The sequence below is a fragment of the Pelobates fuscus genome, chromosome 7 (assembly GCF_036172605.1).
Source record: "Pelobates fuscus isolate aPelFus1 chromosome 7, aPelFus1.pri, whole genome shotgun sequence".
Taxonomy (NCBI): domain Eukaryota; kingdom Metazoa; phylum Chordata; class Amphibia; order Anura; family Pelobatidae; genus Pelobates; species Pelobates fuscus.
Genome location: NC_086323.1, coordinates 72,839,326 through 72,858,295, shown reverse-complemented (window position 1 = coordinate 72,858,295; position 18,970 = coordinate 72,839,326). Strand labels below are relative to the sequence as shown.

General features: G+C 41.3%; 1 protein-coding gene across 1 annotated transcript in view; it reads right to left on the bottom strand.

Moving 5' to 3' along the window:
• LOC134568680 (glyoxal reductase-like) overlaps positions 1-18,970 on the bottom strand; it is a 144,679-nt gene that overhangs the window by 74,906 nt on the left and 50,803 nt on the right. Inside the window, exon 4 of the mRNA XM_063427335.1 lies at positions 569-670. Coding sequence (XP_063283405.1) covers positions 569-670 — 102 coding nt within the window. The remainder of the gene's footprint in view (positions 1-568; positions 671-18,970) is intronic.

The window sequence follows — 18,970 nt, the reverse complement described above, 5'->3', positions numbered from 1 at the left end:
GTTCAAGGTAAATACATCACTTTTCTGTTTACATGCATAATTGTTTTTTTCCAAAATAATATACACTGTAGCAATCCTTCCACTATCTTGATAGGCTTTAGCTGTCCATGTTAAAGGTCACCTGTCTCCCTGATTAATGACAGTGTCCTCTAGGCTTGTGATAACTGTACCACAATATATCATTTCGGAAAAGCTAGTCCTTGCTACTTTCTATCAACTGGATACTGTTGCTTATCTGTCTGGTACAGCTTTAGTCAGTTATAACTCAACAATGGGGACAGCAATAAAAATAACCGTTACCAGATAAATAACAGGTTTTGCCTTTGGTTTAAAAAAGGGCTAGAATAAGGTCTCTTTAACCCCTTTGTTCCTTACAGTGATGTAAAGAGGTAATTCATTCCATTATAATATTATACTATACTACAACATCTTAAAATTAGTAATTTTAAGTACTGATGCTTCCTGTTATTAAGACAAGGGCTAATTATATTGTAGCCTAATAAATATTCAAATAACATGTATCAGATTCAAGCTCTTGGAGAGGTTTTTAAACCCATAAGCTACTCACCTCGTCTGTACAGATCCTCCATTGCCTGCCAAGTCTCTGCTCGGATCTCTCGTGCAGTCTTACCTGGTACATGGGCATCAGGCCAGTGCATTAAATAAAGATCTGTAAAGACGAGCAAAGAAAAGAAGTCATGACAATGAGGAAGAACAAACCTATAGCTCTGTAATATTGAATTTTCAGTTAAGATTTCCAACTAAAAGCTTTCATTTTTTTCAGTGTATTAGATTGCACAGGCCCAGAGCACCAACCCACAACTATGCTGTATACAGTTTCTAAACATTGAATAGAGAATTTGTTATTTATTTATTTTTAATGTTATCAAATACCACACGCAGGGATTTTGATCTGAATACAGCACTTGCTATATCTTAAAAATATATATTTCAATTTTAAACTAGGAATAGATCAATTATCAGTTCCGCTGATTATAGAGCCTATATTCCACATATTTCTGATAGTTGGTGTCGGTCTTGTAATTTACTGATATTACCAATAACTTATTCACCTCTCCTAGTCATCACACACTGTCTCCCGCATTTGGAAACTCCAGCCGCCTCGTGCTGACCCCACTTAACGCCTCCTATGAATCCGTGCAAGTGGAGCTCAGCTGAACACAGTGAATAATATACTGTAATGAACTAGGCTGGCTGACTGAGAGTGACAGGAGTGGGACTGTTGACAGCAATCACATTCCTATCGGTAACAGCACTGTACATGCTGGGATCTCTTTGAACACTGCACATACTGGCTATGTGAGAGTAATAGGGGTGAGACTGCTGTCAGAATGTTTAGTTGATGCCAGATTTGTGTAGAAATAATGTTGGTGTTGGGGAGGCAGGGAAAGGTGAGATTTTCTAACTTGAATCTATCCCACTTGGGCGCCACCATCTTCTTCTCTATGGCTCTCTTCTGCACCAGGAGCCCATGTCACATCTGTACAGGATCCTCCATATATAAAGCCAATTTCTTGCAACTGTCAATAGTGACGGCTGGGGGTATTGACACTTATAGATGGCGGTAGCTCCGCCCAGTATCTAGAGGTGTCAAGCATAGGAAACATACTGAAACAAATTAGTCTCTACCCTGTCTTAGTATATCTCTTGACTGGGTTGGAATTTCAGTGAAATTGAGTAAATCATAAAGATTATTTCTTTATGAAATGCTCATTTTGGGGGTCGAGGGTTTGACAGTGCCGCTTTAAGGACTGAATTAGTTCAAGAGTTATATTCCACAAATGCTATATAGTTGCCTCACTATCCCATGATATCAGATGTATATTTGAAATCCTAGCAGCCTCAGCCAAAATGTCACAAAGCATGATAGGTGGCGTAGTTCAGCAGGGGCAGGCAATTGCTTGCACTCAGTATGATGGGACATAGATTCCTGAGGAGCTTGTGTTTTGATTTTTCTCTGACCCCTGCACTTAGCAAGAGCAGAGGTCAAAAACCAGAACCAATTTATGTTTTTTCTTTATGAAGGAGTTAGAGAGTTAAACTGTCTGAGAGCAAGACAGCGGGAGCTTTGACATTGTGTGTCTCTGACCCAGAAATGGGCACACTGTTCAAGGTGTCTAAACTCAGGGTGCAGTGTGTGCTGACACCAGATGCATATGCTGCACAAAACGGATATTGACAGTATCCCAGCTGGTTGACTCACAGCACAACAAGACAGACGTACACACATAAGAAAATGTGTTTATCTCTGGAATTAGATTTGTTTTTTTATAGAAAGGCTGCAGGGAAAAGATGTACGCACTATAGCTACTTCGATAAAATAAAGTGGTTACAGTGCTTAGATTCACCATTTAATGTAGGGTGCAGGGATGCCCAAACATTTTGAAATTACAGCTTCTATGATGCTTTGTCATTCTAAAGGCATGCAAAGCATCATGGGAGTTGTAGTTCTACCTTTTGGGCACTCCTGTTTTAATGAGTCTTACATATGGATCACAAACGACAATAAGGATGAGAGATTTGACTATTTCTATGTAAGGGTCAAAGATGATGCCATGATAAAGTATTTTACAATTCGTCTAAAGAGGTCACTGATGATGACCTACACTGTCTCAGTGCCAAATGTACTAACAATAAAAAACACTTGATACAAGGTATTAATTCTTAAAATAATTTTTTCTTGGAATTTTTTTAATAATAATAATAATATTTATAATATTAATATTTCTTTTATAGTATAATAATATTTCAGTAATTGTTTTGGCACTATTGATTACTTTCCTTTGATAAACTTCTAGCCTATATGCGGTAGATCAAGGCTGCCCAATAGGTAGATCCCCAGATGTTGTAGAACTACAACTCCCATGATGCTTTGACTTTCAAAATGCATCAAGCATCAAGGGAGTTGTAGTTCTACAACATCTGGGGATCTACCAGCCCTGCTGTAGACCCTATTCTACCACTAGGTTTACCATCACAGTATTAGTGCTGCAAAAGACCACAGCCACAGTAGAACGTTCTTTTGAGTAAGTTCTTCATCAAACTATTGTTCCCGTTAAATTTTGTAATGGTTTCATTTATTGTTAAATTTCGCCCTGTATAATATTGTAAAGCGCTGCTGAATAAGCTGGCGCTATGCAAAGGCAATAATATTAATATAAGAGAGGACAGACTGTCTGAAGATTGTAGCAATAGTTATTACATACCTCCTAACATTTTAAAAGGACCAGGAGGGACTGTGAGTATGACATGGGGAGAGGCTGTTCTGATAAGTTTTGGATGATTTACTAACAATCATTGATGCAACTAAAATGTAAGTTAGAACAAGAACAATGTATCTTACCTACACAGACTGATTTCTAAACACAATTATTTACTCAATTGTGAGTATTACTGCTTAGGAGCTCTGTTACATACTCACACCCACCAACAATAGAGAGCTCTCAGAAAAGAGAGGGGCATGGGGATTTCTGCTCGAAATAGGGTTTGCCCTTCCTAAATAGGGTAACTTGAGATGATGTATGTTTATTCTAAAATACAAGTTGTGGACTTCTACTGTTGCATATAAACTGTATGATACTGCATACTAACACATCAGTGGATTTTATTCACTAAACTGGAAATTGTGAATAACCACGACGAAACATAAATATTGGTAAAAAATAAATTAAAAAAACTAGCCCAGCTGATAACTAGCAAAATTGTTGAATTTTGACTAAAAGCTTGTGATTTCCTTATCGATTCTCAAGAATTCCTTTTAAGGTGAATAAATGTGCGTACATATTTTTGCAAAAATGTTTCCCCTGTATTATATCTTTAAAATCTTCAAACTATTTTAGCCAAAGAGAAACGATCCCTCCCTGTGAACATCATTCGAATAATTTGTCAAAATGAACCATTAGTAATCTCAATAACATGCATCAAAGAATATGCCGAAGTCCCTTGTTCATGTAATAATGTCTAACATTTTTAATTGTTGGAACGTTTCTGTTTTTCTACAGACAAAAGTGACATTTTGTATCCTAGCCTTTTCAGGTCAATTTCGTAAAGGCCATTTAAACTCCACAAAGAACAAATTCCTGTCAAGCACTAAGAGGTGCTTGGGAATTCCATGAACAGTTGAAGGGGTCATTCTGGAGTGGTTTCATTGTCTGTGCTGACGCATTCTTCCAGTTATATACACAGATGTCCCGCTGCATTCTCAGGACTAGGACATTTTCACAATCCAACACGTAGAGCATGTAATCGCTGCCCCTCCCCTCCCTCCTTCTTAGTGTCAAGCCTCATCCTGTGGGGTTTTATTTTTTAATATATGCAGATGCAGCAAAAACAGTTAGTTCCTGTTGTACATGAGGGCACAGCCAAATTCTATTCAATGCAGCCTTGCCAAACTTTATAACATGTAACTAACCATAAAGTGCCCAAACATGAAGGATACGCAGTGAGACGTGATAGTTTTCAAGCTTATCTTGTAAAACATATACAACACACATGTAAACATTTTAGTTACCCATTTCAATTGGTAACAATTTCGCTATCACAGTAAACTTATTTATTCACTAAAATGAGAATTGAAAGTGAATTTGAAATTCAAGGTAAAAATAGCCAAACGGGAAAAATTCTCTAATTCAGCTATGCTTCGAGTCTGGCTACTTTGGCCAAAATTAGAAAATTTGTTCAATGTGGAGATGTGTGCATTGACGGTAAGATTAGACACATATCCTGAAGAGACCAGAAGATAAAGTGGGGTTCCAAATCTGAAGCTGAACTATAGGGCAGATTATATGAGTCAAATTGTGTCTTCTCACCTACAATCTAAGGCACCTCAATATCTGGACATTGAATCCTCATGGATAGAGGGATTTATATTACCTTTTATGGTTGTTATCTCATATGAGACCTGCATTACCACCCATGCTGTCAACCACAGCATTGATTATCTAGATAAGGGACATGACTAGAAACTCCCCATGCAGCTATTCTCCTATTTCTTTAACAACATCCCTGTATTTCTTATCATAAGGTATACTTACATTCAATTATATACATTGTGTGTATTGAGGCATCATGCATGTCTACCAACTAGTCCCCAAGTGGTTCTTTAAACCTTTTACGGATATTCAATTCAAGTAACATGACTTTTCATATTTACAACTCAAGCCACTTTTAACCACCATACAACTTATAGAGGGATTTTCTCCGTCTGACTTACCTCTAACCCTTTTTGAAAACACTTGCTTACAGCAGTATCCTAATAAGAAAAATATTTTCTAAAATATGTTATGCTTGTATAAATAGGAATGCGTCCACACAAATCCCAGGGTTTAAAGAAGCTCAGAAGAAAGACCTTGAGAAAGACACTCATAACATATGGAACTCTTAAAAAAAAAATCTGTTCAGATGGTAGCTAGTTCCAACCCGCTAATCTAAGATTTGTGCCATGCAGGGATGTAAGACCAATAGTGCAACAATATTCCACATCTGGTGGACCTGCCCACACCTCAGACCATTCTGGAACATGGTTGCTAAGATAATGCCAGGCGAGAACGCCGCTAGACAGCTTGCAGATCAAGTAGGCCTGCTCACCAAAGGCGGACCATGTATGGAGCTTGTCTATTGATGTGCTTGTGCTATGCTTTTTTGTGGCGAAAAGCAGGACACCACGGGACAAAGTTAGGATGGAACCCGAAATTAAAGACTGTCCCACCGAAATTGTGATGGCTGCATCAGCATATATGCATATAACATATGTGTGCGCTTAAGTGTATATCTCTGGGTCTGTGTTTCTGGCAAAGAGTGTCTTTTTCAGAGTATGTATGACAATGCAAGTTTCTGTGCCTCACAGTGTCTGTCACTGAATGTGTATGTCTGGCATTCAGAGAGTATGTGTGTCCATGGGTTTATATGTCTGGTAATGCGATTGTTTGTATCTCTCTGTGTGTATCTTCTAGTGTATGTATCTGTTTGTATGTCTGGCGATGCAGGTGTGTATGAATGTCTGGCTCTGCAGGTGGTAACACTTAAAAGTGTATGTGTCTGTCAGTATGTATCTATGAGTTTTGGAACAAGTGCCAAGCAGGACCCAAAGGTTTCCTGACAGTCCTGTAACTTTGCATTTTGTTTCCTTTTTACCATTTGCCACAATGGGGCTCTGACAAAACTATGAAACTGAAACTGCAAATCTAAAAAGAAAAATAATCATTCTGTTCACTACATTATAATGTGCTTAACAATAATAACTTATTTGAACCTTTAACAAGACACATTAATGGCTTTCTGTGGGTGGGTGTGTCTGTCCTACAAATCCACACCTGCAGTGTCCTCTAATCTTCTTCATCAGTGTGTCACTTCAAAGTGTCAAACAGTGCCTGCCAGCAATTCTGTGAACTGTGCATTTGGGGTAATAATCTCCAACAAAATGCTAATTACAAGTTGTACAGATCGATCTAAGATGCCAAGAACTGTAAGATAATTGGGGAGGGCTTAATATATGCAGCTTGGCTTTGTTCAGTCCTCGGTTTCTTTTGAAATGAACGGGGACAAGTTATGAATTTAAACAAAGAAGGAAATGTAGGATTTAAGTGTCGCCCATGCGACTGCATGCTACACAATTTGTGATTCATTCATCTGAAACGAAAAACTATTTGTAATAGAAATAAAAAAAAAAAGGGTTATATTATTATGCAATACGAGTCTAGATGGATGTTCTCTCAGTGACTATCTGTGGTCACAGAAGATATCTCTAACTAAAATGAGTGCACTGTACAATATCATTTAGCAGGGAAAGATACATTTTAAAAGCCATCGATTCCAGAACGCCAACAAAATCTGCGTATACAATTTTTACAAAAAATATCCGGTGCTCTCATAAAGAGAATACCTCAATTAACGTGATTTTGTTGAGGAAAAACATGGTACATTGTCAATGGATAGGTTGTTAGTGTGTCGTAAGGGCCCAGGTAACGTTAAAGAGTTTTTGCCACTTTGTAGCTAGTATGAGGTGTCATTTTTAGCCATCTTTATTTTTAAATTATTGAGAAGTATTTATGAATTAATACTATGAAATTATTTTGCATTTCCTAGCTTAACATATTAATGATTTAAAAAATATATATATTAAGAAGTTGATATAATCATTTAACATATTTTTTCATACTCTGTAAAACAATGAAACATATGGTATTAGCAGCCAGAATATCTTGATTGAGGGGATTATCTGGCGGGAATACCTTCCTCAATATCCTCTCCACCACTTCCAAGAACAATGCATTTAAAGGAATGCAAAAAATATATTAAGAGGTTGTCTGAGCCTAATATGATTTTTAGTCCACAACATACAGACTTACGTATATTCATGCACGTCACCATTTTTCCAACCTCATAAAAAATATTTATTGAACTAATACAGCACTAAAGTAGGAATTGTATTTTCCATACAAATCTCTATTGTGTAGTGGGAATTTGTTCTCAGTGAAAGATGGATCTTTATCAGCAGCAGTTTAATTTAATAAGGTGTATGTATATACAGATGAACATATAAATACATATATATATTAATTACATGTCTTACACACACTATATGCATTTTTGGACAAAGAGTTTCTCTTGAAATGTGGGAAATAGAATAGAATAGATTTCTGCCTACTCATCAACTGATATTTATTAATCAAATCTAACTTTTTGATGACATGTTCTCAATTAACCAAATCCCTTTAAACAAAAAAAAAATAGAAAAAGCAAAAGGCTTGCACACTAATCCTGCGTGGCTCCTCACCCTTCACACAGACAAACTGTGCAAAAAATCATCCAATGGGAATCTGCGAAGCTCACAAGTCAAGGTGCTGGAAAATATACTAATAAATTGGGAGAAACAGTAGGAGTGTGTGAATTCTCAGCCAAAGAGATGATTTCAGCCGAAAAGGTGGAGCAGGACAGAGCCAGCCGCGGCCGGCAAGTGTGCCGATGAATAAAAGGTAAGTTTTATTACTATTTTAAAGAGTTCCTAGGGGGGCCGGTGGCCTATATGGCATTTTTAACACTATAGACTGGAATGCACGTTTGTATTGCAATCACTATAGTGTTTCTTTAACTGAAATATATAAACAAAATTAAAAAAAAAGCTGTTTTACACATCATAAGTTTAAAGTAAATATATTTTGAGCAAGAGTATTTTGTGCTTCATGGAACCTAGACATGCAAATCCTGCTATTTTCTTTTTTTAAAGAAAGTATAAAAATAGCCAGCATGTTTTAAAACTGCAGAGAGACCTTTACAAAAAATATTATATAAATTTTCAATTCTGCTAAATCTACCAGTTTCTAAAGTTTTTGGCTCAATTCCAGGAACAGTTGGAACCTAACAACAATCCTGATAAATGTAATGGGCTTTATGAATGTTATTCTGTGGATAATGTTTACAACTCTTAGATTGCAGGGACATGGTCTAATCAACAAAATCCCTACATTATGATGTAGTTGTTTTGATACAAAAAGTGTCCCTTTGAGTAACAAGCTGACAATAATTTGCTGTATCTAAAAAATGGTTAAAGGGACACTATAGTCACAAAAAAACCTTTAACTTAATGAAGCAGTTTTTTTTTGTATATATTATGCCTCGGAAGTTTCACTGCTAAATTCACTGACATTTAGGAGTTAAAGCGGCACTGTCATGCCGAGTCCCGTTTTTTTTTAACCCGCCTCCACTACATCCAATTGACCCCTTAGTCACTCCCAAATGTCCCTAAGCCCCCCATATTACCTATTTATTAATCTTTGATTTCTGCCCCGTTCTTTATTCAGGGCGCCGCCATCTTTGTGTGGGTAGATGAAGTCCCTGTGGGACACGTCATCTGCCCACACTAGATAGCACTGAGATTCCCGCACATGCCCAGTGAAACACTTGGACATGCGAACGGGAATTTCGTCTATTCATTCATCAGACAGACGAATGAATGAATGAATAGAAAAATCAGACAAACAAACACTGAGTATCAGTGTTCGTTCGTTCAGTTTATTACAAGGAGGGAGCTCCCCACCACTTCATAAGCCCCCCAGGTCCCCCCTCACTCTATGGGGGTCACTATGACCCCCATAATAGCATAAGGGAGATTAAAATCTCCCGAATGACCCTACTCGCTATACCGCTGACACAGTGCTCTGTGTCATTTTACACAGCGTGGGAAAGTTCTTTGGAATTTTCCCACGCTGTGTAAAATGACACAGAGCACTGTGATTGGCTTAAACCCACCAATCAGAGTGTTCTTAGCCTAATTGCAGAGCGGGGCAAGGCTTTATAAGCCTTCCCCTGCCCTGCGGAGCTCTGTCTGCGCGGAGCCCTCCATGGGTGAAGATGGATTTTTTTTTTGCGCTCGGGTTTTTTCTTTTTCGTTAGGTTTTTTTTTTGCGCTAGGTTTTTTTTTGCGCTCAGGTTTTTTATTTTATTTTAAGTTCGACGGGTATAATGGATTTTTATTTGGCCTTTTTTGGGGCGGGAAAATGAAGATTTTAGAAAAAAGAAGACATTGAATGGCAAGTTTAATTTTAATAATTTAAATTATAGAAAAAATGACTACAGAGTGAGATGAAACTGACCCTGGAGTCAAAAAAAAGGACTAGATGGGCAACAAATTTGGGCATTACCCAGAGCAATAAATAGTAGAAAGAAATTCCCAAAACGGCAGAGTTGCTGGAAGGGAGAGCAAGAGTCCAGCTTCCAACAAACGGTAACAGAGGGTGGGCCCATACATAAGGGTAAATAGCTCAAGTCCCATGGTATATAGGGTATCAATAAAATAATAAATCTTTAATAGAGAAATCTTAAAAAGTCAATGTTACAACCTAAAAATAGTGAAAGAAGTGAAAAAAAAAGTGCTAAACATACTGGGTCTGAATCTTAAGTGAAGTCTATCTAGTACAACACGAATGTAAAGGGTACTTAGGGCGATTAGACCTTGTATTTGCCTGGGAATCAGTAGCCTAAAGGAGACAGAGAGTATTAGTTACAAAGGACCTGCAAATATTATTGGTACCTAAACTGTGGGGGAGATAAACACTCCTCTAGGTCTAAAATCAGTCCCAGACTAAATAAATATAAAGAAAGACAGTAAAATTGTATAAACTGTCTTCCTATTAACCTTTGTTCCATAATGAAATGTCAGATGCTACTAGTAGTAGAAGCAATCATGAATGAATATCTATATTAATAGATCGTCTCACTCTCAATCTGAAATGCCAGATATCTCCACCTGCAACAAATGTATCTGCAACTTCAGTGTCAAAGGATGTGGGGGTGATGAAAACATATATATCATCCCCCTTATAAGCAATAGCTTGTCAGTATCCAAATAGTGGATTATACAGACAAGGATACATAGTTACAGCGAAAGAGAGCTTATTTAAGTAGTCTTATGGGATAGATATAGAACGAATATGCTGTCTCATTATCAAAGTACACTATCCAGGCACGGCTATCAATATTCCCTAGTTAAATAGTATTCATCCCACGAGATGTATAACGAGACTGCCTACGAAAGAAAAGCCCATAGTGAAACCCATAGTGAAATTAAAACTAAAAGCTTAAGTCTGGCGTCTTAGACGCGCATTTCGGCGCTATGTGGCGCCTTTGTCAAGAGCGGTAAAACCTTTTTAACCTTTGTAACTAAACCTTTGTAACTAATAAAAAATAGCGAGTAGGGGCAGATCATTTCCTAATACTAAGTAATCTTTTACTTAATATTAGTTGTGACGAGAGCAATCTCGCCACATTGCATTGGAGAAGCCTGGCTGCCCGCCTGCTGCCTTTGGACTATGGCCCTGGGAGATTGGGCCCTTTAAAAACAGTATTCGGCCATACCAGAGTGTATGTCACTCATTCTGGCCCTTTAAATACAGTGGGTCATTTGGTACTTGCCCTGTGTGAGCTGTGGTAACCCAGATAGCTAGGCCATGGAGCCTATTCGTGTGATTAAAGACTTTGGCTCCATGGCGATTAAACTGTATTCGGTTGGTCTGAGTGCCATTCACCTAATAATGTGAACTCAGACCTGAGCTATCTGGGGATATGTGAAATGTCTGTGTGTTATGTGTAAAATGTGACTTTATGTATTTTAAAGTGTTTTATGTCGTTTTGCAACCATGTGGTTAATGGAGTCTGCCTCTAGTCCTGGATAATTGGATTACTTCCCCCCCATTGTCTCCAGGATAGAGGGCCCTGTAAAACCATGCTTCCAGAAGGTCAAATGCACATTTGTACTAACTTTTGAACCCCTGGTCCAATTCGTATGATTTTTGAGTTCTATTTTTACCCTCAACTTGAGTCCTGTCTCTTATTGGGGGAATCTGCTACAAGGGATTGCTATGCTAGGCATATTCCCTTGCTATAATCACTGAGCTCTTGTAAGAGCTTGTTCCTGCTTCGTTCTGAAGGGAGATAGCTGCAGCCTGCGGTGCTTATGGTGTCTGGTGGAGTGCTTGGAGTCCTCTGGAAGCGCTAGGAGCATCTTTCAACGGAGGTACCCAGTCGGGGTGCCAGGCGATCCGTTTCATTGGTAGCAGCGGTGGGATGGCGTCCTAGTGCGAGGAAAAGCAGCTCAGAGACACCGGTAACGTGTGGAGTTGTGCAGCGTCCCTATCTTCAGCAACATAATGGAACCAGCAGTGGCTACAGCAAGCATGGCGTATAGCTACTCCGTACTAGAGTTTGGCACGATGGTAGGGTTGCACCTGAAGTTTTACGGACCCAATCCAGAGGAGAAATAAGTGCGGTTCGTGTGGGACATGGTGACCCGGAACCTACAACACAGGGCGTTGAGGGAAGGCCAGTGGGCACGTTGGGAGAAACTCCAGCCACAGGTAGAGTGGGACGAGGAAGAAACCGAGTGGCCGGTGGAGATGGGACCGAGGTCTCTCTACCGGCCCTACAGGGATGCTGGGCACCCGGCCCAGATCCCCAGCGGCAGTATGTTTTACAGGGAGGGGAGACAGTCGGTCTCACTCCCCAGCGGCAGAATGGGTTATTGGGGGAAGAGACAACCGGTCTCCCTCCCCAACAGCAACCAGAGGTACCCGAGGTAGAGGACCTCATAGACTGGTCCTGGGAGGACCCCCTGCAGGCAGGTGGAGATGGGACCGAGATCTCTCCACCGGCCCTACAGGGATGCTGGGCAACCGGCCCAGATCCCCAACTAGAGCTGGAGTTACAGAAAGTGGAGAGCATCGACCTCCCCCCCCAGCAGCAGGACACTGTATTGGGAGGAGAGACAGTCGGTCTCCCTCCACAAAGGCGGAAAGTATGTATGGGAGAGGAGCTTGCTACCACCTCTCCCCAGCAGCGGATCATTGATGTGCAGGGAATAGGGAGCCCAGTCTCCTTTCCCCAGCAGCAGGGCACTGTATTGGGAGGAGAGACAGTCGGTCTCCCTCCACAAAGGCGGAAAGTATGTATGGGAGAGGAGCTTGCTACCACCTCTCCCCAGCGGCGGATCCGTAATGTGCAGGGAATAGAGAGCCCAGTCTCCTTTCCCCAGCGGCAGAGTGTTCTATTGGGAGAGGAGCCTGTTACCCCCTCTCCCCAGCGGCAGCTTAATGTACCAGGGGGAGACTGTAAGCCCCCCACCGGTGCAGATGGGACCGTGGTCTCTGCACTTACCACACAGGGGGTAGGGATGGTCGGTCCTGCCCCCCCACGACAGGGCTGTTTAGCCAAAGGGGAGACAGTCGGTCTCCAGCAGCAGAGCTGTGTAACTAAAGGGGAGACAGTCGGTCTCCAGCAGCAGAGCAGTGCAGCTAAAGGGGAGACAGTCGGTCTCCAGCAACCAGGCTTCAACCAGACTACTCCCGTGGTAGTGCTGGCATCAGGGCAGAGTACCGCTGGTCTCTGCCCACTCAGCAACCCACCAAGGCAGCCTACCAGTCCCCCACACAGCCATGGTGAGGCACCTGGACATGGACAAATTTCTCCTCTACCCAGGTGTAGTAACCAGTTATTGTGGGTGGGCTGTATTGCTGTTTCTGTTTTGTGGGTGGGCTGCTGGACTAACAAGGGCACTGACCGGCAGGAGGTCAGATACCCTGTTAGTCGGTTTGGAAAAGGGGAGAGATGTGACGAGAGCAATCTCGCCACATTGCATTGGAGAAGCCTGGCTGCCCGCCTGCTGCCTTTGGACTATGGCCCTGGGAGATTGGGCCCTTTAAAAACAGTATTCGGCCATACCAGAGTGTATGTCACTCATTCTGGCCCTTTAAATACAGTGGGGTCATTTGGTACTTGCCCTGTGTGAGCTGTGGTAACCCAGATAGCTAGGCCATGGAGCCTATTCGTGTGATTAAAGACTTTGGCTCCATGGCGATTAAACTGTATTCGGTTGATCTGAGTGCCATTCACCTAATAATGTGCACTCAGACCTGAGATATCTGGGGATATGTGAAATGTCTGTGTGTTATGTGTAAAATGTGACTTTATGTATTTTAAAGTGTTTTATGTCGTTTTGCAACCATGTGGTTAATGGAGTCTGCCTCTAGTCCTGGATAATTGGATTACTTCCCCCCATTGTCTCCAGGATAGAGGGCCCTGTAAAACCATGCTTCCAGAAGGTCAAATGCACATTTGTACTAACTTTTGAACCCCTGGTCCAATTCGTATGATTTTTGAGTTCTATTTTTACCCTCAACTTGAGTCCTGTCTCTTATTGGGGGAATCTGCTACAAGGGATTGCTATGCTAGGCATATTCCCTTGCTATAATCACTGAGCTCTTGTAAGAGCTTGTTCCTGCTTCGTTCTGAAGGGAGATAGCTGCAGCCTGCGGTGCTTATGGTGTCTGGTGGAGTGCTTGGAGTCCTCTGGAAGCGCTAGGAGCATCTTTCAACGGAGGTACCCAGTCGGGGTGCCAGGCGATCCGTTTCATTAGTAAATGTGGCTGAAAGACCAATTTAGGTCTTTCAGCCTTTTAGTAGATAGCTCCCTGATACCGTGGGAATTAGGGAGTTATCTACTAAGCGGCTGCAAGATGCAGCCACAGCATGAATTGAATCGGAGTTTCATTCATTCGAATAAAATTCCAACACGAACAAAGTGCCGAATTGCGTTCTAAAACAAACGAACATACTGTTCTCATTCAGTTAGAACGCAATTCGGCAGTTTTGGCTAAAATGACAGGAAGCATCGTGGGAACACAGAGGAAAGGTGAGAATTATGGGGAAATTGCTCTGACCAGCGGAAATGAAGCACACTTTGCTCCTCCGCTGGTCAGAGCTGGTCAAGCGGAGGAAACCTCCATAAGGCAAAGAGTCCCTACTTTGTCTTATGATTTTAAATAAAACTATAGCAGACAGGAAGAAACGGAGAACAGATCCTGAGAGAGGGGGAGAAGAGGAAGAGATTGAGGAAAGGTAAGTTCGGCATGACAGTGCCGCTTTAAATCACTGTTGTTTCTGTTTATGCATCCCTAGCCACATCTCTCCTGGCTGTGACTGACACAGTCTGCATGAAAACAACATTTTTAAATTTTTTACAAGATGTAACTTACATTAAAAGTTTAAAACATCTCCTGCTCTGTAAATTGAACTAACAGGTGGCTCCTGATCGTCTAGCAAGCTATTAACAGTGCAAAAGATAAGAAATTCTAAATTAAACAGAATTTGCAATAAATGAAGTATGAACATTTGATGACTCTTTGCAGGAAGTGTTTAGGAAGGCTGTGTAAGTCACATGCAGGGAGGTGTGACTAGAGCTGCATAAATAATGTGATTTAACTTGTAAATGACAGATAATTGAGCAGTGAGACTGCAGGGTAAGAATCTATACACTCAAACTGCTTCATTTAGCTAAAGTTGTTTTAATAACTATATTTAAGAAACTGGAGAAACACAATACATGCTAGTTCACAATTTCAAGACATCTAAATGATAGGTTACTGAAAAACCATATAACATCTTGATGTTTAGGAGCTGACATGCCTGACCACTGCATGTGAGCATGTTGCAGACGTAATTACAGAACTAATTGCAGGCTGTTTCTGGAGTGGAACTGACCTAATCACTGTTTAAGCTGCAAATGAATTCAATTATCAAAACCAAAATTAACATTTACTTCTACTCCCTTTGGCAGCTCTGCAGTGAACTTTGGTTACTCTTTAGAGGCAATTTGCAAATGAGAACAGCCACAATTCTCACTCAGATACTTATCATTTGAGAGTAATAATTAGGTTTCAACATTGTACAGTAGGTGACACACATATTTAATGCATTATATATAATGCATTACAAATATGCAAAATATACCTAAAATGAAATGAAGCCTTTTTATTAAGACCTCCTTATTTCTAGATTATTAGCTTCACTTTTTTTTTATTTTTAAATAATTAAAATCACAGTTAAACTTCCCAATTTCCATTGGTCTGTTTAACCCCTGCAGCCTGACCATCCTTCTGCTAAATTTTGTTCAATTAGATGTTTTGCTTAACGAAGCATCAAGGACACTCAGTGCATGTGCAGCAATCATCCCTCATCTGTATAGTTTACATGCTGATGTGGCAATTTAAAATGATTTGATAACTGAATCTTTTCCAGTCAAAGCCCCTACTGCCTCTCGAGCATCTAGTGCAGGCTTCCCCACACTCCGGCCCCTCCAGATGTTGCTGAACTACAACACCCATGATTCTCAGTCTATCTATTTCATTCATAGAATCATGGGAGTTGTAGTTCAGCAACATCTGGAGGGCCGGAATTTGGGGACGCCTGATCTAGTGCCTCTCAACTCTGCCCTCCAACCCTCCCCCCAGAAGTTAATAGCCTACAACTTCCAGAATTCTTTAATTGCAAGAAATAGACAGAGAATCATGAGTGTTGCATTTCAGCAACATCTTTGTAACTTCTCAGTATATCATAAAGATAATTTCTCAAAGCACTTTGGAGTGCTACACTCGTATGATAAAGCTATACAATGGCCAAAGCAACTACATAATAAAATAAGATTACTAAGCAGATGCACAATTATTCAACAAATTGCAAATGGACAGTCACAAAGTATCTATTCCTTCTACTATATATTGCGAATCATATAGGACAGATGGTGGTTGGTCAAGATACATACACTTCACTTAATTCCAAAAGCTAGCACTGTTTAAAATATATTTTTGTGGGGGGCGGAGCCAAGCGGGAAACCTGACTAGACGCACATTACCAGAGCTCCTACCGTGATGGCCCAAACTCGACGGATAACCCGAGTAAAAACACTGGGACGCCTCCACAGGTCAGCCTATCGGCCAGAGGAGGCACTCTGGAACGCACCGATACCAGACTCGGCACCAATCCCGACCGGGAACCGCGGCAATAGACTGAGGCCTAGCGGACGCACGGGGGAAGGACGGCCGCCTTCCCGCCTGATGCGGAACACGACAAGCGAGAGCAAATCGTGCACCCCCCCCCCAGTGGACCGGTGTGGGTTATCCCGGTCCCCGCCGGACGGAGTGTCCCGAACCCAACACCAAGCGACAGGCACTAATACCTCTAAGAGACATGCGGTGACGGGAACACCCAAGATGGCGGTTCACCATCAGCCATCAATATCTGATAAGCTACGAGAACAACCGGATGCAATGCGCACCTGGGAACAAGCAAGTGACTCCATAACGCTTGCTTTTGAACGTTTCTGGGCCAAGCTAGAGGCACGCTTATGGACCAAAGTCCCACGACGAATTTCCTCTGCTACCTCCGGAGCTGATGGCAGTCGGGTGAGTGAGGGTCCGCTTCAGGGCACCACCACAACCCAAGCGCCCGATTCCCACGTTTCAAGCCCTCCCGGGCTGAGAGCAATAAGGGGCAAGCCCCTGAGGTGCCGGCCACATACGCGGGGAACAGCCAAGCGAAACCCCAAGCGACCTGCCAAGATTCCTCGCACCACCCCGAACGGGTTGAACCTGGCCCACAATGGTCCCCAGGCTCGTGGCCTACCAGCACCAGCCCTCATGCAACCCCGGGGCAGAAGGGGACTCCCGCCTCCGAAACGACGTAGCTCCACGCAGACGAAACAGCACTCAGGCGTGCGACCCACATCAGTGAGATCACGGATGACCGGCAAGCACAAGGCCCACAGCGGTGGAGTCCGCACTCCGGCTCACGCTGTGAAAGAGATGTCCCCAGTTTGCAATGTCGGTACAGACAACTGCCAGCACAGACCTAACCAGCGGGGATGCCCAAAAGTCTCCACATCATACCTGATAGAAATGGCCCCGATCAAGGACCGACGCCCGACATGGACCAGCGACAGGGTGATAGGGGACATTGGGTTGGCAAATGCAAAAGACTACCTATTGAAGCACAACAGTGGCATCGGATGACGGTCTGCGGACCCACCGCTGTGGACACTAGCCGTGCAGCACAACATTAAATACCCAGTACACCACCCAACCCTTTATAAATGACTTGATACACTCGTTCGTTTTAACTGTTAAAAATATGTCTAACAACATAAGCAAGTTTTAGCGAAGTTATATACTGTAAAATGTCTTAGCCTATGTCCAGCAACCACACGTCTCACAAGCATGTATATTTCGAAGTTAAAGTGTATTTTATCAACCTGTAACGTACGCCACTAGCTAACACTATCTGTTACCAATCGACTAACCATAGATGTAAGTAACACAGATATGGAACATTTTTTTTTTTTTTCTTATTTAAGTTAACAGTACTAATTTGCATGTAAGTTTAGCTACAGTGGCTGTCAATTGCTCACATAGTCTGACCCTAACAGCAGAACATAAGCAACATGTCCATGATATTTTTCTCCACATGCCTACATCTACCCTGTTCAATATATAGACATAAAAACTTAGCATGTAAAGTGTTAAATGTTTATTTTACTACGCATCGTTTTCCTCACGTTACTTATATAAGCGAGAATTTAATTTGTTATCAGCCTTCATAATATAAAATTATGCATAGCTAGCTAATGCCATGACAATTAATGCAAATGTATACCAGTATACCCTGAAGACGCTATTGTGGCGCACTAAGGCTATTTGCACACTCTGATTTTGATTACTTTTGCTTTTTATCCAAGCTTGTACCACTCTGTTTATTTGAATGTTTCACAAAAAAAAAAAACCCATGGCAATCTTTCTTTGAGGTGCATTGCACACCATCTTGATACTATTACCTCATGTCACCCCACAATGCCTCCCTCTTTCTCTTATGTACCCCATGACGTATATGCCATAATAAAAGAAAGATTTACAAAAAAAAAAAATATATATATATTTTTGTGACTTTGCCAACTCCAATGCCACGATTGCAGAAGGTCTTTTTATTGTAAATACCAAGCGAGGGTGGAGATCCTGTTGTGATGACATTTCACAAGCCAAAAATGCCTTTGTTTACGTTAGTATGGGATGCTTTGGTTCACTTTATTTGTCCAAGTACCCATCTCCACTACAAAGCATATCGGCACAGAACATGACACAATAATTACAGGCGTCTTTTTATGACAAGACCGCAGCACTCAGAGGCCGACTGAAAATATTCTGACTTTGAAGCATGAAACCCTACTACAACCAGCCCAATAGCAGACTGGAGCTTCAAATTTGTAAAAGGGAAACGCACTTCTGTGGAATTTACACTGTTGAATATAACATCGAAGATCACATGTAGCTTCTATGAACCTATTTTTCATGAGATATTCTTTTTTTTTTTTTTAAATTTGTATTAAAGATTTATCAAATTACATCATAATCCAGTTCAGACAAGGCAAAGCAAAAGAAAACATTTTAAATGAAGATAAATAGAAACACTGTTTGTTTTCCCCTCCACTTTGTATGCTTTCTCTTAGCTGACTGGCAGGTGCAAAGGAACGGGCCTTATAACAATGACTATCAGGGAGCTCTGATTGCGGCGCCCAATTGCAGGTGGTGGATGTGCATCCAGCCGTCCCCAGGAAAGGTGTCAAACTGTTCAAACA